This window comes from Rhineura floridana, chromosome 1 (genome assembly GCF_030035675.1).
Source record: "Rhineura floridana isolate rRhiFlo1 chromosome 1, rRhiFlo1.hap2, whole genome shotgun sequence".
Lineage (NCBI taxonomy): Eukaryota > Metazoa > Chordata > Lepidosauria > Squamata > Rhineuridae > Rhineura > Rhineura floridana.
Genome location: NC_084480.1, coordinates 47,872,877 through 47,895,244, shown reverse-complemented (window position 1 = coordinate 47,895,244; position 22,368 = coordinate 47,872,877). Strand labels below are relative to the sequence as shown.

The 22,368-nt window shown below is 42.4% G+C and overlaps 1 protein-coding gene across 2 annotated transcripts in view; it reads right to left on the bottom strand.

Moving 5' to 3' along the window:
* The window catches only part of CERT1 (ceramide transporter 1), a 144,659-nt gene that overhangs the window by 82,405 nt on the left and 39,886 nt on the right, over window positions 1–22,368 (bottom strand). For both annotated transcript variants that reach the window (XM_061620535.1, XM_061620527.1), the window contains exon 3: window positions 19,882–19,998. In XM_061620535.1, the coding sequence (XP_061476519.1) occupies window positions 19,882–19,998 (117 nt within the window). The remainder of the gene's footprint in view (window positions 1–19,881; window positions 19,999–22,368) is intronic.

Below are 22,368 nucleotides of genomic sequence, written 5' to 3'. Positions count from 1 at the left end.
ATTGATTCCATTGTCGTATGGCTCTAACAGTTAGGAAGTCGAAATCTGGCTTCCTGCAACTTGAGCCCATTATTCCGTGTCCTGCACCCTGGGACGATCGAGAAGAGATCCCGGCCCTCCTCTATGTGATAACGTTTCATGTACTTGAAGAGTGCTATCATATCTCCCCTCAGTCTTCTCTTCTCCAGACTAAACATGCCCAGTTCTTTCAGTCTCTCCTCATAGGGCTTTGTTTCCAGTCCCCTGATCATCTTTGTTGCCCTCCTCTGAACCTGTTCCAGTTTGTCTGCATCCTTCTTGAAGTGCGGAGACCAGAACTGGGCACACTATTCAAGATGAAGCCTAACCAGTGCTGAATAGAGGGGAACTAATACTTCACGCGATTTGGAAACTATACTTCTGTTAATACAGCCTAATATAGCATTTGCCTTTTTTGCAGCCACATCACACTGTTGGCAATACAACATGTGAGAAGGATCTTGGAATTGTCGTTGATCACAAGTTGTATTGCTGAGCCAAGTATCCCCCATCTTATAACTCTGCATTTGGTTTCTTTTTCCTAAGTGCAGAACTTTGCATTTATCCCTGTTGAATTTCAATCTGTTGTTTTCAGCCCAATGCTCCAGCCTATCAAGGTCCCTTTGAATTTTGTTTCTGTCTTCCACGGTATTAGCTATGCCCCCCAATTTTGTATCATCTGCAAATCTGATAAGCATGCTCTGTACCTCCTCATCCGAGTCGTTTATGAAAATGTTGAAGAGCATTGAGCCCAGGACCAAGCCCTGTGGTACCCCACTTGTTACTTCCGCCCAGTTTGAGAAGGAACCATTGATAAACACTCTTTGAGTATGATTCTGGAACCAACTGTGGATCCACGTGATAGTTGTTCCATCCATCCCACATTTAGCTAGCTTGCTAATCAGAATATCATGGGGCACTTTGTGAAAAGCTTTCCTGAAGTCAAGATACATTATGTCCACAGCATTCCCATAGTCTACAAGGGAGGTTACCCAGTCAAAAAATGAGATAAGATTAGTTTGGCAGGATTCGTTCTTCATAAATCCATGTTGGCTCCTAGTAATCATTGCACTGTTTTCAAGGTGCTTACAGATTGACTGCTTTATTATCTGCTGCAGAGTTTTTCCAGGGATTGATGTTAGGCTGACTGGCCTGTAGTTCCCCAGTTCCTCCTCCTTTCTGCTCTTTTTGAAGATAGGGACAACATTAGCTCTCCTCCAGTCATCAGGCACTTCACCAGTCCTCCGTGATTTTGCAAAGATAATAGACAGTGGTTCTGAGAGTACTTCAGCCAGTTCCTTCAATACTCTAGGATGCAGTTTATCGGGCCCTGCAAATTTGAACTCATTCAAACAGATTAGGTATTCCTTGACCATTTGTCTATCAGTCTCAAGCTCCAATCCTGCCCCTTCTACTTCATGTTTTCCAGGAGGGTCATAGACCCTTCTTTGGGAGAAGACTGAGTCAAAGTAGGAATTGAGCACTTCTGCCTTTTCTTTGTCATCTGTTATTTTGCCATCCTCATTGAGTAGCTGTGCCACCATTTCTTTTCTCTGTCTTTTACTATGGACATACCTGAAGAAAGCTGTTTTGTTGCTTTTAGCATCCCTTGCTAACCTCAGCTCATTGTCAGCTTTAGCCTTCCTGACACCATCCCTGCAATTCTGTGATACCTGCCTGTACTCTTCCTTTGTGGCCTGGCCTTCTTTCCACTTCCTGTATGTGTCCTTTTCTGTTTTCAGGTCAGCTCTAAGCTTTTTGTGAAGCCACATTGGCTTCTTCTGTTGTTTCCCCCCTTTTTTCCTGAATTGGAAATTGCTTGCCATTGCGCTTTTAGAATTTCCTTTTTTAGAAACTCCCACCCATCTTGGACTCCTTTTCTCATTAGATTGGCTTGCGATGGAACCATACTTACAATTGTTCTGAGTTTATTAAAATCAGCTTTCCTGAAGTCCAGGGTGCGCGTATGGCTACTCTTAGCTTCTGCTTCTGTTAAAATCAAGAATTCAAGTATGGTGTGGTCACTTTCCCCCAGCGTTCCCGTAACTGCCACTTCATCCACCAAGTCATCTCTATTGGTTAGAATCAAGTCCAGGATAGCTGATCCTCTGGTTGCTTCCTCCACTTTCGGTAGGAGAAAGTTATCTCCAACACAAGTCAGAAATTTCTTGGAGGGGCTGTGTTTGGCAGAATTTGTCTCCCAACAGAAAGCGGGATAATTGAAACCCCCCATTACTACTACATTACTAACACAATTCATGATATAACTTGTGAGAATATACATTAGTACAGAAACACATAAATCTGTCCTCAATTTGAAGCAAAAAATAACTGTTCTGTTTCAATGACATGACTACACCAAATGATAAAACTAGAAATCTTGGGAAGAAAAAAACCATCAAGAATTACCTGCAACAAGCAATAGTGGCCACTAGATGGTAGCAATAAAAAGATGATGAAGACATTACTTAGGTTACTATTGGTCAAAGTCCAACAGTAACCTTTATCCTGCTTCCATTACATGCCACTTACTCCACATTTAAAAATGTTTTCAAGAGAGCCTAATTTTAAATTATTAAAGGATCATGCATGTCTGGCTTTAGTTGTAAAGTCTGTACCGTTTCAGGTTTCTTAAACTAACATCTTGAGAATGAGAATTCTATTAAGGTCAGATTTTATCAGCAGAGAGAGCTTCAGCCTAGTTACTTCACAGTAAAACTTACATACGACGCAGACCACAGGGTTCTGGACACATTATAAAATATTGCTTTATTTTTTCACCTCAAGCTAATGGTATTGTTCCTAAACACTAACTACTGAATTTCTTGTGCCTACATTTTAATGTGACAAAGGATCTCCATTATTTGTGATGCTACCGCTGAACCACATAGGTTTTCACTGAGCATACAAATTCTGCATCCAGAAACTCAGCCTTTTTATGTTAAAAAGTGTTGCTTAATAACTCAAGGCTATGGATAACACCATAAGAGCAGCCCTGCTGGATCAGACCAAAGGTCCATCAAGTCCAGCATCCTGTTTCCCACAGTGGGCCAGATGACTGTGGAAAACACACAAGCAGGACATACGGGCAATAGCACTCTCCCCATTCATGTTCCCCAGCAACTGGTATTCAATCATGATACCTCTGATCTTGGAGGCAACATCCAGCCAATCACGACAAGTAGTCACAGACAACCTCGTCTTCCAAGCATTTGCCTAATTCTCTTTTAAAGCCTAATTCTCTTTTGAAGATGGTGGCCATCACTACATATTGTGGCAGAAAATTCTATAATTCAACTATATGCTGTGTGATGTAGTACTTTTGTCTGTCCTGAATCTCCCACCATTCAGCTTCATTGGTTAACCCTGGCTGGTAGAATTAATAAAGAGGGAGAAAAATCCACTTTGCCCACACATGCATACTTTTACACACCTGTATAATGCCCCCTTACTCCTTTTTCTAAAATAAAAAGCTCAAATACTGTTGAGACCCAGCTAGCCCAAGCACATCAGGGAGAGTGGGTAGAGGAACACGAGACTTCTGAGAGCTTTGAGGGAGGGGGGAGTGTTAGCAGCCCTCCAGTCTCCCTGGACAATCCCCCGGGTGATCTAGACCCCGCTCCACCTGAAGGCCCTTGCCACCTGCAAGCGCTCCGCTAGAGCCGTAGGGGAGCAATCGTGCATGCGCACCAACTCCACCCCCCCAGGACTCCCCGCCTGGGCCTTCAAACATTTCCCCGCCAACTTGCTCCCCACCTCCTGAAGTTGAGCAGGCACCTAGTGAGCCTGTACTGTCTGATGAGCAGTCGGAGGCTTGCCCCCCCTCACCCCACACGAGACGACACGAGAAGCGGGACAGTCAGAGGATGGAACCACGCAGGAGTCTGAGATTACGAGTGAAGACCTTTCCTACTTAAGGCAGTGCCTCCCTGGTTGAGGTGCTGAGTCAACTTACTCCACACGCCACAGAAAATGCTTAGTTAGCATAGTTAGCATCAGTAGTGAGCCAGCCTAGGTCTATGAAACGCACTGCTTTTGATGTAACCATGACTCTAATAAAGCAAGAATTATTGCCAGTCTCGCCTCAATCTCCTGTGTTGGGCACTGGGCAGGACAAACACTGTAGCCTTTACTCACAGGGGACACGCTCCGTGCTCTTTCCCACTTCGGCTGCCTACAATATCCTTCTGAGATATGGCAACCAGAACTGTGAATATTATTCAACGTGTGATTACAGCATAGATTTAGAGGAGGGGGTAGCCAACGTGGCACCCTCCAGATGCTGTTGGACTACAACTCCCATCATCCCTGACCCCCTGACCATTGACCAAACTGGCAAGGGCTGATGGTATCTGAAGCCCAGCAATATGGAGAGCACCATGATGCTGATCACTACTCCCAATTTAGAGTCTTGAAAGTTGTACTACCTGGCAAATGTCAGATGCCAAAGAGTAAGGGACAAATGGGCTTCTATGCCATCCACAGCTCTATGCCCCACATAACAGGGAACATAGAAAGCTGCCTTATACTGGGTAAGAACATTAGGTCCATATAGCGCCTAACTGTCTACACAGCCTAAAATCACTTCCTCGGGGTTTCAGACAGGGATTGCTAGAGATTGCACATGGAGCCTTTTACATGCAAAGCATATACTCTGCTACTGAGTTACAGCCAGAAATAGGCATAAGGTGGCAAAAATAGACATAGCAAAATAAAACTACACAAGAGTAAAAACATATTATGTATGTCATATATTGCTTTAGGAAATTAAAAGTAATTACATATACAACCATCTATCCCTACATTACCAGATCTCTTAAAAACTTGAATATCAGATCAGGCAATCTGTAAACATAAACAGAAAAATCACTCTAAATCAATATATAAATATGAAGATAAAATTGATTTGTTGTTATGTGCCTTCAAGTCGATTACGAATTATGGCGACCCTATGAATCAGCGACCTCCAAGAGCATCTGTCGTGAACCACCCCGTTCAGATCTTGTAAAGTTCAGGGCTGTGGCTTCCTTGATAGAATCAATCCATCCTTGTTTGGCCTTCCTCTTTTTCTACTCCCTGCTAATTTCCCCAGCATTATTGTCTTTTCTAGTGAAATGTCTTCTCATGATGTGTCCAAAGTATGATAACCTCAGTTTCATCATTTTAGCTTCTAGTGATAGTTCTGGTTTAATTTGTTCTAACACCCAATTATTTGTCTTTTTTGCAGTCAAAAATATGCAACTTTAATTATACATACAAAAACAGATATTTACAGCAGGAAGAAGCTTCCATATTGATCAATTTGCAGGCTATATCTGGATTTCAGAGAGGTAATAAATGGGCATCAATGTTTAATTAAAATTGTTTTCTCTCTTCAGAGTATTCTGTCAGAATTTCTGCTATCTTGCAAATTCTAGCTAACCATTCTCTAAGGAGTGGTGGTCAAGCACCCCACTTCTGATCTGCTAGTATTCTAGCTAGTCTTAGAAGATTCCATATTGATTGTAATCAATGACCATCCAAGTAACCTAGCAGTATTGTTTGTTTGTTTATTTGTTTTATTTATTATTTCATTTATATCCCGCCCTTCCTCCCAGCAGGAGTACAGGGAGGCAAACAGAAGCGGTAAAAACACTTTAAAAATAATAAAAACAGACCTTAAAATACATTAAAAAACTAAAAATCTTTTTAAAAGGGTTTAAAACATTATTAAAAAACATATTAACAAGCAATTCTAACACAGACGCAGACTGGGATAGGTCTCAACTTAAAAGGCTTAAAAGGCTGAAAGAGGAAAGTCTTCAAAAGGGGCTGAAAAGACAGAGATGGCGCCTGTCTAATATTCCTGGAATTCCACAGGGTAGGTGCCGCCACAACTAAAGGTCCGTTTCCTATATTGTGCAGAACGAACCTCCTGAAAAGATGGTATCTGCAGGATGCCCTCACCTGCAGAGCACAGGTATCCTGGTCCCAAGCTGTATAGGGCTTTGTACACCAAAACTAGAATCATGAACTTGGCCCGGTAGCAAATGGGCAGTCAGTGCAATTCTTTCAGCAGCCAGGTGACATGTTGGTGATACCCTGCCCCAGTGAGCAGTCTTGCCGCCACATTTTGCACCAGCTGCAGCTTCTGGACCAACCTCAACGGCAGCCCCACATAAAGCGCATTACAGTACACCAGCCTGGAGGTTACCAGTGCGTGGGCAACAGTGGTCAGGCTATCCCGGTCCAGAAACGGCCGCAGCTGTCTTACCAGCCAAAGCTGGTAAAAGGCACTCCTAGCCACGGAGATAACCTGGACCTCTAGCAACAAAGAAGGATCCAGGAGCACACCCAGACTACACACCTGCTCTTTCAGAGGGAGTATGGCCCCATCCAAAGCAGGCAACTGACCAATTATCCGAACTAGGGAACCACCAACCCACAGTGCCTCCATCTTGCTAGGATTCAGACTTGGTTTATTGGCCCTCATTCAGCCCACCACCGAGTCCAGGCAGCGGTCCAGGGCTTGCTCAGCCTCTCCCGATTCACGTGTTATGGAGAAATAGAGGTGGTTGTCATCAGCATGCTGCTGACACCTCACCTCAAATCTCCTGATGACTGCTCCCAAGGGCTTCATATAGATGTTAAACAGCATGGGGGACAAGATGGTACCCTGCGGCACCCCACAGCACAACTGCCAGGGGGCCGAAGGACAGTCACCCAATGCAATTCTCTGAGAGCGACCTTGAAGATAGGATCGGAACCACTGTAAAACAGCGCCTCCAATACCCAGCTCACCAAGTCGTCCCAGAAGCATACCATGGTCAATGGTATCAAAAGCCACTGAGAGATCAAGTAAGAATAACAGGGTCGTACTCCCCGTGTCCTTCTCCTGATAAAGGTCATCCATCAGGGCGACCAAGGCAGATTCATAACCTGGCCTGAACCCAGACTGAAATGGGTCAAGAGAATCTGTTTCATCCAACAGTACTTGCAATTGCTGCACCACAACCCCCTCAATCACCTTCCCTGAAAAGGGGGTATTTGCAACCGGTCGTCGCAAACCGATGAGTCCAGGGTGGGCTTTTTCAGCAGTGATTGGGTCACCGCCTCTTTCAAGGTGCCTGGAACCACTCCCTCCTGCAATGATGTGTTGACCACACCCTGGATCCACTCGGTCAGACCCCCTTGGCAAGCTTTAATAAGCCAAGAAGGGCAAGGGTCGAGAGGACACATTGCTGGAAGCATCATCGCAAGCACCTTGTCCATGTCATCAAGCCACATCAACTGAAACTGTTCCCAAGAAGTTGCAGCAGACATTGCACTGGACACCTCATTGCGGACTACAGTAGATGTGGAGGGGGCATCAAGACTGCTATGGAGGCGAGCAACTTTACCTTCAAAGTGTCTTGCAAACAATTCACAGTGGGCCTTCAAAGGAGCTAAAACTCCATTTCCTGGAGTTGATGTCAACAGACCCCTGACAATACGGAAAGGCTCCACCGAACGGCTACTTGAGGATGCGATGGAGGCAGATAAGTGGGCCTTCTTTGCCACCCTCACTGCCACACAGTAGGCATGGTTATGATGTTTTACTCGTGCCCAATCAGCCTCACAGCACGTCTTTCACCACTTGTGCTCTAGCTGTCATCCAGCCTGTTTCATTGCCCTTAGCTCACTGGTGTACCAAGGTGCAAACCAGGGTCCACAATGCTGGAGAGGGCACTCGGGGCAACCGTGTCAAGAGCCCGACAGTGTGACAAGGGCTTCAACAGGGTCATCTGCTCTATCTACTGGAAACTCCTCCAGGGCATTCAGGAATCCAGTGGATTTCATTAGGCTTTGGGGGCAGACCATCTTTATCTGTCCACCACCCCTGCAGGGAAGGATCAGGGTCATAAGTCTAAACTTCACCAGGAAGTGATCTGACCATGACAATGGGGTGACATCCACCCCCCTATCTCTAGACCACTCCTTCCTCCATCTGGAGCAAAAACCAAGTCGAGGGTGTGTCCTGCCCTATGTATTGGGCCAGTAACAACTTGAGACAGCCCCATGGTCATCATGTAGGCCATGAAGTCCCAAGCCGTAATACTAGAGGCAGCCTCTGCATGGACATTGAGATCACCCTGCACTATCGTTCTGGGCTCCTCCAACACCACAGCCAAGATGGCCTCCGCCGGCTCAGTCAGAGAAGCTGCCAGGCAGCAAGGTGGACACTAGCAGCAACCCTAGTTTACTGTCTCTTCAGCCCAACACCAGGTGCAGGCCCTTAGAGCCACCTCCAAGACAGAGTGGTTTCCTACTGACAGTGATGGAAGTTCTGTAGACCACAGCAACTCCTCCCCCCCCACCCCCGGTCCCTGCAGCCTGTGCTGGTGTTGCACCAAGTATCCAGGTGGGCAAAGTTGGGTCAGATCAACTCCTCCCAGCTCACCCACCCAGGTCTCGGCAATGCACACCAAATCGGCACCTTCATCCACAATCAAATCATAGATGAGAGTGGTCTTATTGTGTACCAATCTGGCATTAAACAACAACACACACAGGCCAGTGGTCACAGCAGATGAGCAACGAGGAACCCATCCATGAGAGGAGTGGCAGCAAGGAACAAGGCGCAGATAGCTTTGCCCTCGTTTTCTATCCCCATGGCTATATTTCTGTCTGCCCGTAATCACTGAAATTGGGGTGGCATCACCCATGTTCCTCCATACTAAGACTCCTCCTAAACATCTGAAATGGACCCAACATGAGCCCACCAACAAAACCTCCGGAGCAAATTATCCCAGTAGGCCTCTGCGAGGATTGGGAACAGTCATACCCATTCAAACTTTTTCACACAGGGCCCATCTACTCCCCCTCCTGTCTCACACCCAGGGACGGTCTAAAGGTGTTGAAGGGTCTAAAGGTATAATCTGATTAATCTTTAACGATATATATTATCTTCTTCCAGAACAATCTAACTATGGGTAGTCCCACCAGATATGTTTGAAATTGGCTCTTTATGTTCCATATCTCCATGTCTGCATGTGGTTTACTTGAAACCTTTGAGAGCTTTTACTAGAAGAGCAGCCAACAAAATAAAATGAAGTGCTTGATTTGCATAGTCATACAGATTACAAAGTTAAGCTTTTCTAAGTGCAGCTGTGGGATGCCAATGCAGAATTTATAAAATAGAGCAAAGTACACCTACCCTGAAAACAGTATTTCCAGAAAGTTACCTGCTTCAACTCTAAGTCTAAGGAGAAGCAAAGACAGCATCTCACTGGACGAACTTCTTTAACACAGTTGGTATTATAGGCCACAATTACAAAAACATCAGTTAGGAAGCCATAAAAAAGAGTGCCATTAATAGTGAGGGCTGATGAGCTAATGCCCACTGGTTACTATACAGTTAGGGGAAGGTTTTCTGACTATATCCACAGGGACTAGCTAGCTGTTAAAGCGAATACATGTAATGGTGCCCCAGGGCAGGGATTGAAAGAGGCAGCAGGGGAGGGGGGACAATTAACCCTTTTGCCACTCCACACCTTTCCTCCTGTGTTTTGAACCATGGAGTTCAAAACAACCATTAGAGAGAGCAAATACTCATTTGAAACGGGGAAGGGGGAGAAGAGAGCAATTTAGAATAGGGACAAATAGAGACAGCCTCCCCCTATCTTGCTGCTTCTCTGTATTCTCTTCCCATTTTCAAACCAGCTTTATTTATTTTTTAAAGGTGCAAGGTGACTCTTGCATATATTTGCATGTAACATGTAGTTTGCCTCTCAGGAACAGCCAGGAATGATGTTGGGGTTGGATCAGGGTCTTTGCACCTCTGATTTCTGTGCTGGGCCCAGGATGTCCTGTACCTTCCTTCTTTGCCCCCCGCAAAAAACCTTCTTATTGGGTACCTAGGCAATCTATAAAGTGCAGTGCTAATAAGACTACAGCCACTCACTAACTTAATTTAATCAGAGACACTGTCTTTTAGCAATGTGTAAGCCACTCTGGGAGTATTATTTGGCTAAAGAATGGCCAAAATTCTCTACATATGCGTTGTATTATATTAAAAAGGAATCAAGTTACACATAATTCCTTGATAATGTCATGCATATAATGTGAATCTTGACTAGCTTTGAGGTTTGCATTTTCCTATATTCCTGTTAATAATAAACACCCATGAATATAAAAAGAGCAGATAAATGTGGCAATTATATTGCCCTCAGTATCAGAGGCAGTATGTCACTGAGTATTAGAAGCTGGGAATCATGAGTAGGAGACTCCTACTATGCTCATGTCCTGTTTGCAGGCTTCCTATAGACATCTGGATTATCACTTTGAGAATAAAATGCTGGACTAGATAGGTCTTTGGTCTGATCCAGCAGGGCTCTTCTTATATACTTAAAAGGGCCCTTAGTTAATTTATATTAATTGACATGAATGGAATGATACATTGCTTTTCTAATAAAGAATTGCTAAACACACAAGAATAGAGACAGACCTGGCTCCAGGGAATGGCCTGGTTGGGCCCTGGCTGAGGGCCCCTGAGAGGCATCTTCTTAGGGTGGAAGGATAAAGCTCAGCGATAAGTGGCAGCATTGGGCTGCAGGACTCAGCCTGTCCACCCCACCTACTTGTTGTATCAGTGCACATGCCTCACGCGCATGTCTGCCATCATCCAAGGTAATGGTGGGAGCTTCCCTAAGAAATTGAGGCCCCTGTTGCCATCTTGGGTGATGGCAGCCATGTGCGCACTGACGCAACTGGTAGATGGAGGGGCTTATTTAAGCCCAGTGCCATCTGTATCGGGCTGGGGTGTTTGGCTGTATGGCTCTGTGGGCCTCAGGCAGGCTGGTACCCAAGGGCCTAGTCATGCCTGGTGCTGGTTCTGAATAGAGAATGAAACTCCATCAAAATTTCCCTCTCTATGTTGAAATCCAAGCCCCTCAAGATAGAGGCTTATCCTCTTGGGTTTAGGAAAGCACCATGCACAGTGATGTCTCTATCTCTAGAACAGGGGTAGCTAACCTGTGACTCTTCGGATGTTGTCAGACTGCAACTCCCATCATCTGCGACCACTGGCCATACCGGAGGGCCACACCTGCTCTAGAGCTTGCAGTACACAAGTGAGAGCTTCACAAAATGGGAACTCTAAGAAAAGGATACTTTGTACAAACAAGAGAACACTGTGCACAAACACCCAAGGATAACAACTGATATAGAAAGGGCAGATGAATGACTTCCCAGAAATCCTTACAAATCTCTTTCTTCAGGTCTTGAGTCATAAAGGTCCACTTATAAGCTCCAGTGCTGTAACTAGAACTGTAAGAGCAAGTTAGCCAACACAGGTGAGTGTGGGAGGTGGGTGGGACCATACTTTATATTTTATTTATTTATTTATTCATTTATTATTTGATTTATATGCTGCCCTTCCTCCCCGCAGGAGCCCAGGGCGGCATAATTATAATACTCTCCCTCAGTCTTCCACATCTGTTCCCAAGACTTGATTAAGCTAACAGAGCAAAATCTCAACTCTGAGACCAGGGCTGGCGCCAGGCATGCTAGGACCCTTGGGCACCAGCCTGTCCTGGCACCCGCCTCACCTACCTACCTTCCGCGATAGTGTTAGTTCCCAACCCTGCCGCGGATTACAGAGAGAGAGCTCCCAGGCACCCCCCTTACTGCTGCGCACGCCCTTTAGTATAGGAAGTATAGGAAACTTTACTAAAATTGCAAAGTAAATCAAACATATTTAAAGTGACTCAAAGACCAATCCAAATTGTGTTTGCATTTTGAAAAAATTGTAGCGCAGTACAATATCTCAGAGAAGAGGTCAGGTCTCCTGCTCCCCTGGTGCATTCACTATAGCTGCCCTTGTAGATTTTATTTCACACACCAAGTTCCAGCTAGGCCAGCACAGGATGACACTTACTCCCAATATTATTAAATAGACTGTTTAACACTGCTTATTATTTATGCAACACCAACACTGACATTTATTGCTGAACATTATTACTTCATTGGAACCAAGGAATCTACAGCTTTGTCTAGCATAAGCATGGGCCAGGATCCAAACAGTTCCTTTAGTGGATTTATTTTTTTGTTTCTTTTTCCTTTCGAAAAGCACATGTTTTTTGTTGGGATCTGTAGACAGCTTGCTGCAGAAATATGAAGAGGTATATAAATTAACAAAATAGATTAAATAAATATTCCAAATTGCTTTTCAAACTTCTCTTACTTTCAGAAGTGCTTTGTTGATGGGAACACTGGGCAGAGGGTGCTGCTCAAACATACACACATCCCTGTTTGAGAACATCGAAAACCTGTTTGTTCCATTTTACAGCATTTATCAGCCATCTTTTCAATTAAAAACTGCTCAAGATAACAGGAAAAAACTATAAAAACATTTTAAAAAATTGCATGCTGCCTTAGAGTACAAGTACAAAGTGAAAAAACACAAAATGCTATGTATAGAACTTTCAGGCAGACTTGCCATATCATGACATTTTTCATATCTGAATGTTTTTGATATTTGCAAGTAGACACTAATAAAACAATATTGCATAGTCTTTTCACAAAAAAATCCACTTTAAAAAGACCCATGTTCATATGGATATGGATGGTCCCATGCATGTATGCTTAAAAGTATGATATAGTCAATGGGACTTAAACCATAGGATCATAGAATAGCAGAGTTGGAAGGAGCCTATAAGGACATCAAGTCCATTCATCATTCATTGGTGATCACTTGTGGCCGAGTAAGATTGTTCCAAGATAAGGTCTTTAACAGTGGGTCCGTAACTAACTGTGGAGGCCAATTCTGGATCCACACAGCCTCCCACAGTGAGGACATAGGTTGCCAGATGGAAGATGGTCGTGATGAGGATTTGTTTGACGTGCCTTCAGCTTGGCTCATTTGTCCTGTTTGCCCTGTATTTGTGCTTCTTCGAAGTCCACAGCACCTTTGATAATAGCCGACCTCCATTTGGGACATTCATGGGCCAAGACTTCCCAGTTCTCGATGTTCATGTTACATTTTTTTAGATTCGCTTTAAGAACATCTTTAAACCTCTTTTGCTGTCCACCGATATTCCGTTTTCCATCCTTAAGTTGGGAGTAAAGTAGCTACTATAGAAGACAGTAATCAGGCATTCGAACAACGTGGCCAGTCCAGTGAAGCTGATGTTGAAGGATCATTGTTTCAACACTGGTAGTCTTTGCTTCTTCCAAAACACCAGCATTATTTGGGAAGACAGACAGACTAATTTGCAGAATTTTCCGGAGGCAGCGTTGGTGGAATTTTTCAAGAAGTTGGGAGTGGTGTTTATAGATGGTACATGCTTCACAGGCATACAGTAACGTTGGTAGTACAATGGCTTTGTAAATAAGCATTTTGGTCTCCCTGCGAATATCCCGATCCTTGAACACTCTATGCTTCATTCAGGAGAATGTGGCACTCGCAGAGCTCAGACAATGTTGAATTTCAGCATTGATGTCAGCTTTTACAGAGATGGCTGCCAAGATAGGGGAAGTGATCAACGTTCTCCAGCATCACACCATTAAGCTGGATTGATGGTGCAACAGATGGACTAGTTCGCACCTGTTGATGAAGCACTTTGGTTTTTTTAATAGTAAGTGAGGGCCCAAGCTTCCCATATGCTTCTGTGAAGACATTTAGGATAGTTTGAAGATCTTTCACCGAATGTGAGGAGACCACATAATCATCGGCATATTAAAGTTCTACAACAGAGGTTGACATTACCTTACTATTTGCTTTCAGCCTACTGAGATTAAAAAGCTTTCCACCTGTTCGATATATGATTTCCACACCAGTAGGAAGTTTCCCTTCAATAAGGTGTAAGAATCATAGCAATGAAGATAGCAAATAAGGCAGGAGCAATGACGCATCCCTGTTTTACACCTGATCCGACTCTGAATGGATGACTCTGAAAGCCATTGTTATCCAAAACTGTCGCTGTCATGTCATGAAGGAATCGCAAAATATTCACAAATTTATCAGGGTATCCAGTTTTCAGAAAGATGGTCCAGAGAGCAGTTCAATGCACAGTATCAAAGGCCTTAGTCAGATCAATAAATGCCATATATAAAGGTCGATTCTGCTCCCAGCATTTTTCTTGAAGCTGTTGTGCAGTGAAGATCATGTCCACTGACCCCCTGCAAGGGCAGAAACCATTTTGAGATTCTGGGAGGAATCCTCTGAGATCAGTAGGAGGTGATTTGCGAGGATCATTGCAAGGATTTTACCTGCGGTAGCAAGAAGAGAGATACCTCGATAGTTCCCACAATCTGTTCTATCACCCTTCTTAGAAAGGGTGATAATTATGGCATCCCTAAAGTCTTCCGGGATCTCCTCCCTCATCCAGATTTTTTCAATGAGCTTATGAAGTTGTTGTGTAAGTTCAGGCCCACCTTCTTTAAAGACTTCAGCAGGAATCCCATTAGGTCCACTAGCTTTGTTGTTCTTCATTTGATTGATGGTTTTACTGACTTCATCCAAATTAGGGGATATTGCAAGCTTGTCTCTAGTTTGTTGTTGTGGAATTTGCAAGAAGACCTCACCAGTCACAATAGAGTTACGATTAAGGAGGTTGTGATAATGCTCTTTCAAGCTCAGTGCAATAGATTCTTTATCCTTAAGAAGTTTGGTACCATCCATTGAATGTAAGGGATTTGTATCGTAATTTGTTGGTCCACAGATGACCTTTGTGGCATTAAAAAAGCCCCGTACATTGTGAGCATCTTCAAAGTGCTGGATTCTTTTTCCACCAGGCATTCTTTAGTTCTTCTTTGGACCTCAGCCTTTGCACTGGCATAGATGTTTCTCTTAGCAGCACAGTTAATGTCTTTCTGCCATATCTGGAAGGCCTTTCTTTTCTGGTCGATGATGTTCAATCTCACTATCATTCTCATCAAACCAATCCTGATGTTTCTTAGTTTGGTATCCAATAGTTTGTTCACATGCTGCAATAAAGGATGTCTTTAGTTTAATCCAGTGTTTCTCAACTTTTTCAGGGAGTTCTGTTGGTAGATGTTTCTTGAGAGTTGTTTGAAAGCAGGCTCGCTTAATAGGATCTTGAAGGGCATGGATGTTCATTTTACGCCTTGGTTTTCTTCCTTGGAGCCTACATTGAGGAACAATATTAATGGCCATAGTGGATCGAATTAATCAGTGATCTGTCCAGCAGTCATCAGCACTCGTCATGGCCCTAGTGAGGAGTACATCACAACGATCTCTGGCATGGACAATTACGTAATCCAGGAGATGCCAGTGTTTTGACCGAGGCTGCTTCCATGATGTTTTAAATTTATTTTTCTGGTGAAAGGGTGTGTTTGTAATAACAAGATTATGCTCTGCACATTTAGGCAGAAGTAGAATGCCATTCAGGTTGCTATTGCCAACTCCTTCTTTCCCAATGGTTTCTGGCCATAAATCGAAATCATGCCCAACTCTTGCATTGAAATTGCCCAAGAGGATAATTTTATCCTCCTTAGGTATCTCTGATAAGATCGTGTCCAGCTGGTTATAAAAATTTTCCTTGATGTCTTCATCAGCATCTAATATTGGTGCATAAGCACTTAGAATAGTTGCCTGCTGGTTTTTGGCGAGTTTTAACAGGAGAGTTGAGAGTCGTTCATTAATGCCAACAGGAACTTCTGACAAAAGCTTCACAAGATTAGTTTTAATAGCAAAGCCTACTCCATGTATTCGTCGTTCTTGTTCTGGCAGTCCTTTCCAGAAGAAGGTATAACCTCCTTTTTCTTCCTTCAGTTGTCCTTCTTCTGCTCTTCGAGTTTCTTGGAGTGCTGCTATGTCAATATTAAAATGTCTCAACTCCCTCGCGATGTTGGCAGTCCTGTGTCCAGGACGTTCGCTATCTGTATTGTCCAGCAATGTCCGTATATTCCATGTTCCAAAGTTCAATTGTCTTTTGCGACTGCTAAGTGGAGACTCCACTGGATGCAGTAATCCAGTCAGGGAGAGAGATGAGGCAGACTATGCTTAGGGCACCTTTTCTAACCCCCTCCCCATACTGGGTGAGCAGAGTGGATCCTGAATAGGACTGCTTAGTCGTGGATATAGCTGCAGAACTACTCAACTGCCTCAGTCCTTGAGCTAGGACGACTGTATCCGCCGCCCATCTGCTGGTCCATGACTAGGGGCTTCCGGATTTCACAGTCCTGCCCCTGTCGCCATTTGCCAATCACCATGGGACTTTTGGTTTGGTTGGAAGACGCCTGTGCGTGAATTTATTTTATGTGGGGAGATCGGCGCACAACGATCAACACATAATCTTGACAGAAAAAGGCTTTGATCCAATGGCATGGATACCATGATGATTGGAAGTCTTTTATCTGCTGCAGCCTTCATCCACCTTCACAGCCGTTGTAACATACGCATTGTTATCCTCCGCCTGTTCTGCCATTGAAGACTTTCTTGGATCGTTCTTTGTCTGGTTCCTCTCCCTTGACCTTACTGCCATGGGTGACCCTGCTGAGAATACATGAACCTTGTGCGCGATGCCGTTGGGAGTCATCAAGTCCAACCCCCTGCTCAATGCAGGAATCCAAATCAAAGCATTTCCAACAGATGGCTTAGATATACACCAAGTGTATATGAGGTGGCAGAATTAGTAACACTTCACAGCCTTACAGTTACCAAATGATAATTAACAATGTTTTCAATTTAGTATTGTTCTCTTCCAGAAAGACCCACTGCTAGAGTGACATGTCATCAATATTCTGATACCACACAACTATTTATCCTTTTCACATAACCCAGGAGCAGCCATGAATGCATGCCTTGATATAATTACAGCAGCCTTACATTGAGAAATGTGTATCAGCGTTTCTCAACTGTGCTGACTACAGTTGATGAAAGTTGTGGTCCAAACCATCTGAAGGGCACAAGTTTGGGGAAGGCAGATAAGGGTTAACATACAGTGAAGGTGGGCCAACCAAAAGATATAGACAGCAGATGAATTCATCCTTGACAGGGGCACACTCTCCCTGTGGTATTGTTTAACCTTGCTTTCCTATTGATTCTCAGGAATGCTTTCCCTTCAGAAAACTATAATGGGTGATTTATTATAGTTTAGATGGGTGGTGGAAGCAGTTTTGTTTCTGAAAGCAATTTTCCTTTCTTAACCATGTAGAATTGTTCCTTATACTATTGCTATGAGAGTCTTTGACTTTGTTAGCTTTATCGCCTTTATAGTTTAAGACTGTTTTTAGTGTTTGTCTTCCATGGTTTATTATCTCACACTGGGCTGAGGGCCTCATGACAGAATATGCATGCTATAAATGTTTAGAATAAAAAATACAGTGTCTTGCAAAAGTAATCAGACCCTTGACTAATGCTCTCATATTACTGAATTACAAATGGTACATTATAATTCTGTGCTGTATATATTATTTTGAAACACTGAAACTCAAAATCAATTATTGTAAGGTTCCACTGGTTTTATGTTCAGAAATGTTTGTAAGAAACATTAAAAATAGAAACATGTTGCTTGCATAAGTATACAACCCCTGTGCTGGAGAAGCTCCCATTTTAAACAGATTAAAGAAATTACCCTATTGAGGACACAATTACCATACCATTGGCCTCCACCTGTGAACCATTAAAGCTGCTGTCACATTGTCAGGATGAAAACCCCACTGTTGAAGGATCATTGGTCAGCTGTGGATCTGAAGGAAAATGAAAACCAAAGAGCATTCTACAGAAGGGAAAGATAATGAAATGCAAATGCATGGATTGGGAAAAGGGTACAAAATAATATCCAGGTGTTTGGATATCCCAGTGAGCACAGTTGGATCTATAATCAGGAAGTGGAAGCTGCATCACACCACCCAGGCACTGCCAAGAAAAGACCATCCCTCAAAACTCAGTGCTTGAACAAGAAGGAGACTTGTGAGAGAAGCCACAGAGAGGCCAACAATCACTTTGAAGGAGCTACAGAGTTCAATGGTTGTGAGTGGAGTAATGGTGCACCAGTCAACCATATCAAGAGCTCTGCATAACACTGGCTTGTATGGGAGGGTGGCAAGAAAGAAGCCTCAAAAAGTACCATCTGAAAGCACCTCTGGAGTTTGCCAAAAAGCATGAGAGTGCCCCAGCTTCGAAGTGGGAAAAAGGTTTGTGGTCAGATGAGACTAAGATAGGGCTTTTTGGTCAAAACTCAAAACGCTATGTGTGGCGCAAATCTAACACTGCCCATGACTCAAGACACACCATCCCTGTGTAGTGGCAGCAGCATCATGCTGTGGGGATGCTTCTCATCAGCAAAGACTGGGCATCTTGTTAAAATTGAAGGAAGAGTGGATGGAGCAAAATACAGGGAAATACTGCAAGAGAACCTGCTTCAGTCCACTCAAAAACTGAAGCTTGGGAGGAAATTCACTTTTCAGCAGGACAATGATCCCAAGCACAAGGCTAAAGCAACACTGGAGTAGCTCAAGAACAAAAAGGTGAATGTCCTACAGTGGCCCAGTCAAAGTCCTGATCTCAATCCCACTGAGAATCTGTGGCACTCTTTGAAAATTGTGGTCCACAAGCGACGTCCAAGCAACCTGAACACCCTGGAGAAAATCTGTCAAGAAGAATGGACCAAAATCCCTCTGACACTGTGTGCAGATGGTACATACCTACCCCAAAAGTCTTAAAGTTGTAATTGCAGCGAAAGGTGGCTCCACCAAATATTAATGTGTGGGAATTGAATACTTATGCAAGCAACATGTTTCAGTTTTTTGTGTTTCTTACAAACACTTTGCAGCATAAAACCAATGTCATCTTTTGTTCTTGTTGTTATGTGCCTTCAAGTCGATTAGGACTTATGGCGACCCTATGAATCAGTGACCTCCAAGAGCATCTGTCATGAACCACCCTGTTCAGATCTTGTAAGTTCAGGTCTGTGGCTTCCTTTATGGAATCAATCTATCTCTTGTTTGGTCTTCCTCTTTTTCTACTCCCTTCTGTTTTTCCCAGCATTATTGTAATGTCACCTTACAATAATTGATTTTGAGTTTCGGTGTTTCAAAATCAAATATCATACAGAACAAAATTACAATGTACTATTTGTAATTCAGTAATATCAGAGCATTGGTCAGGGGTCTGATTACTTTTGCAAGGCACTGTATCTAGGATTTTTCACACAAAAATGACATCAAGATATTTAAAGGAAAGTTAGCTCCTTCTGTAATTTCAAAATAGCATTTGAAAAATCTACTGCTCGGTGCTTATACAGTACTATCACACCAGCACCAGATGAGTCATTCAGATACAAAGTGCAAGATTAAATGTTAGAACAATGTGACTTTAATCTGATTAGAAACCTTTTTCTTTATGACTAACCACCATACAAGATGAAAAGTAAAAACAAAAAATGAATAATAGTTCTGTTATAATTTTAAAGACCTTTGATGTCTGACTTCACTTGCAGTCATTATCTTCAAGATCAATCTAACAGCATCTTTTAGAGTTTACCTTCTTCACAAGTTTCTCCTATTTTAATCCCAGTACCACTGACCGTAACAATCTATTTTTGAAATTTACCATCAGCATATGACAGTTTTCTCTAAACTCCACTTACGGGATATAATGGCTGCTGCTTATTTTCTGCATTGCCACACATTTATTCCAAATGTCTCCAAGCCTTTCACTATTCCATTATTTGTTTTGTGACAAGTCTTACATAATCTTAATTTCATTCATGTTACTTATTTCTGTATGATAGTCATAATACTTAAATACTATTTCCGGTACTTGAGCACTTCAGCATCTGTTTTCAGTCATAGAAATACTCATGTTGTTAAGCAAACCCCTGGAGGCTTATCCATAACTATGCACCATTATTAACTGCTAGGGAAGAGAAGCCATACCTTGTGCTGTTCAATTGCATCTATCCATTGTTGTCTATGATCTGGATCCTGAGCCCGTAGGTACCAAACACTATCATTCACGCTAATATCAAATCTGCACTCATCAAAATCATGGGGCTGTGGAAGAAAAAAATGAACGTAATTACAACAATTAAAATTATACAGGGAGATGACAACTTGTGGTCCCTTGCCTTGTAGTTTGTCATGGTTCATGTTAAGACGGTGGATTTTAAAAAAGACTTGTATCCCACATGGGACATTTATTTGTTTCTCAACCAAACCCATACTTACTTAGTTTCAGCAATGCTGAAGCTTCAGATACTCCCACACTACTCACTGGGCCCAAATTACATTAGTTAATCCTGATTTTAGCAGCTTCATTTTCTCTGACAGCCTTAACACTTCTTTGAACTAGCTACCTCATATCAAATCAGATCATTAATTTATCTAACCCAGTATTGACTACTATGATTGCCAGTGGCTTTCTAAGATCTCAGAAAAGACCTTTCCCATCACTTATCCTTAAAAAAAACCTCTGGAGATTTCCTTCTACTGGGAGGAAGGGCGGGATATAAATCTAATAATAAATAAATATTTGTTTATTTCTATCCAGCTTTTATCATTAAATACCAGATCAGGTAACAATTTACATTAAAAAACCAATACAATAAAACCAATAAAGCATTCAATAGCACATGAACAGCCAATATGAATAAAGAGAAATAACAATTTATCACCAATCCAGTAGTCACAAATTATTCATAAATCCCCAGGTGAATCAGTGGATGTTAGCCTGGTGCCCAAATGTCAGTAATGTTGGTGTCAGGCAGAGATACAGGGCAGAAAATTTCTTCCGGTGCTTTATTTTTCTCTGAATTTTTGTTTTGTTTTATAAGTTCTTCAGTAACAGTGGAAGGATGTCAATTGCAAATACAATATTAGGTTTGGCAGTTTCAAAGGTTTTAGCTTTGTTTGGTAAATACAAGTAAGACAAATATGCTGAATTAAATCACTTTCTAGAGCAGGAATGGGAAACCTATGGCCCTCTGTACATTGGACTGCAAATTGCATTATATACTTCAGCATGCTAGCTGGGACTGATAGGAGTTAAAAGTCCAACAACATCTGAAGGAGTGCAGGTTCCCCATCCCCGCTCTCGGACTATGTTGGAAATGTTTCTATTGCAAACTTATTTTTTCCTTATGTAAATTAAGCTTAATTTATATTGGGAAATTTTCCAGATCAAAATTTCAGAGAAACCCTATCACTGGTGACAGTCATTCCAAGAGTTGGTGAGAGACCGTATGTCTCTCACCAACCAATACATTTTGCCTGGTGATGGGACAATGAGACTGACTGCTCCACCCCCAATCCAAGGGCAAACTGATACAGGGAGAAGCATTCTTTCGGATTATAGGGATTGAACCTAGAAATACCACATACAAAGCCTGCCCTCTACCACTAAGCCCTCCCTGACCAACCTTTCATATTTTTATGCCATAGTAACCGTGCTACTGGGGGGGAAAGCCATGTAGAAAATATAAACTGACTACAATCCTAAATCAAGGCAATATAGGCAAGACACCATCAGTTGTCAGCAATGTCTGACTGTTACAAATTCAGTTTAGGAACACAGTCGTGGGAAGGGGGAGAAAGTTAATAATTTTGTTTCATATCAGTTGCTTATATCCAGCCAAACTGAAATAGTCATGATTATTAATATTATTATTATTAATTTAATTTGTATCCCGCCCTTCCAGCAGGAGCCCAGGGTGGCAAACAAGGCACTAAAAACACTTTAATACATCATAAAAACAAATCTTAATACATTAAGACAAAACAGCATTAAAAACATTTTTAAAACTTTTTAAAAAGGGTTAAAAACATTAAAAAAACATATTAAGCAATTCTGACACAGACACTGACAGGGATAGCTCTCAACTTAAAAGGCTTGTTGAAAAAGAAAAGTCTTCAAAAGGTGCCGAAAAGACAGCAGAGATGGTGCCTGCCTAATATTCAAAGGGAGGGAATTCCACAGGGTAGGTAATATAGCACTGTCATGATCCAACCAAGAAAATTTAGAATACAATGTCTTTGATAAGTATAAAGGTTAATGATGCAAATTTAGTACACTAATAAAGGTGTACAAAATAAGTTATCTGCACAAGAAATTGCAAGCGTTATCTTGAGTTACCACTGAAGATGCAGCAATGTTAATTAACACATTTAATATCCTGTGTTTTAAATTGAGAAACAAATCTCCAAGAAAGCAACAATCCAATAAAAAACAGAATACAATTAAAAATAATTGCATATAAACATACAACACCAAACCAACAAAACCAGCAAAAGGCAATAGAACATTACATCCATATATTATCTTCCCAAGCCCTCACTGTAAAATGGTATCTCTTGACTACTATTACAACAGGTGGACTTTAGCATGGGAACAGGTTTAAAGCTACCCTTCCTGCTCGAAACTGTCTT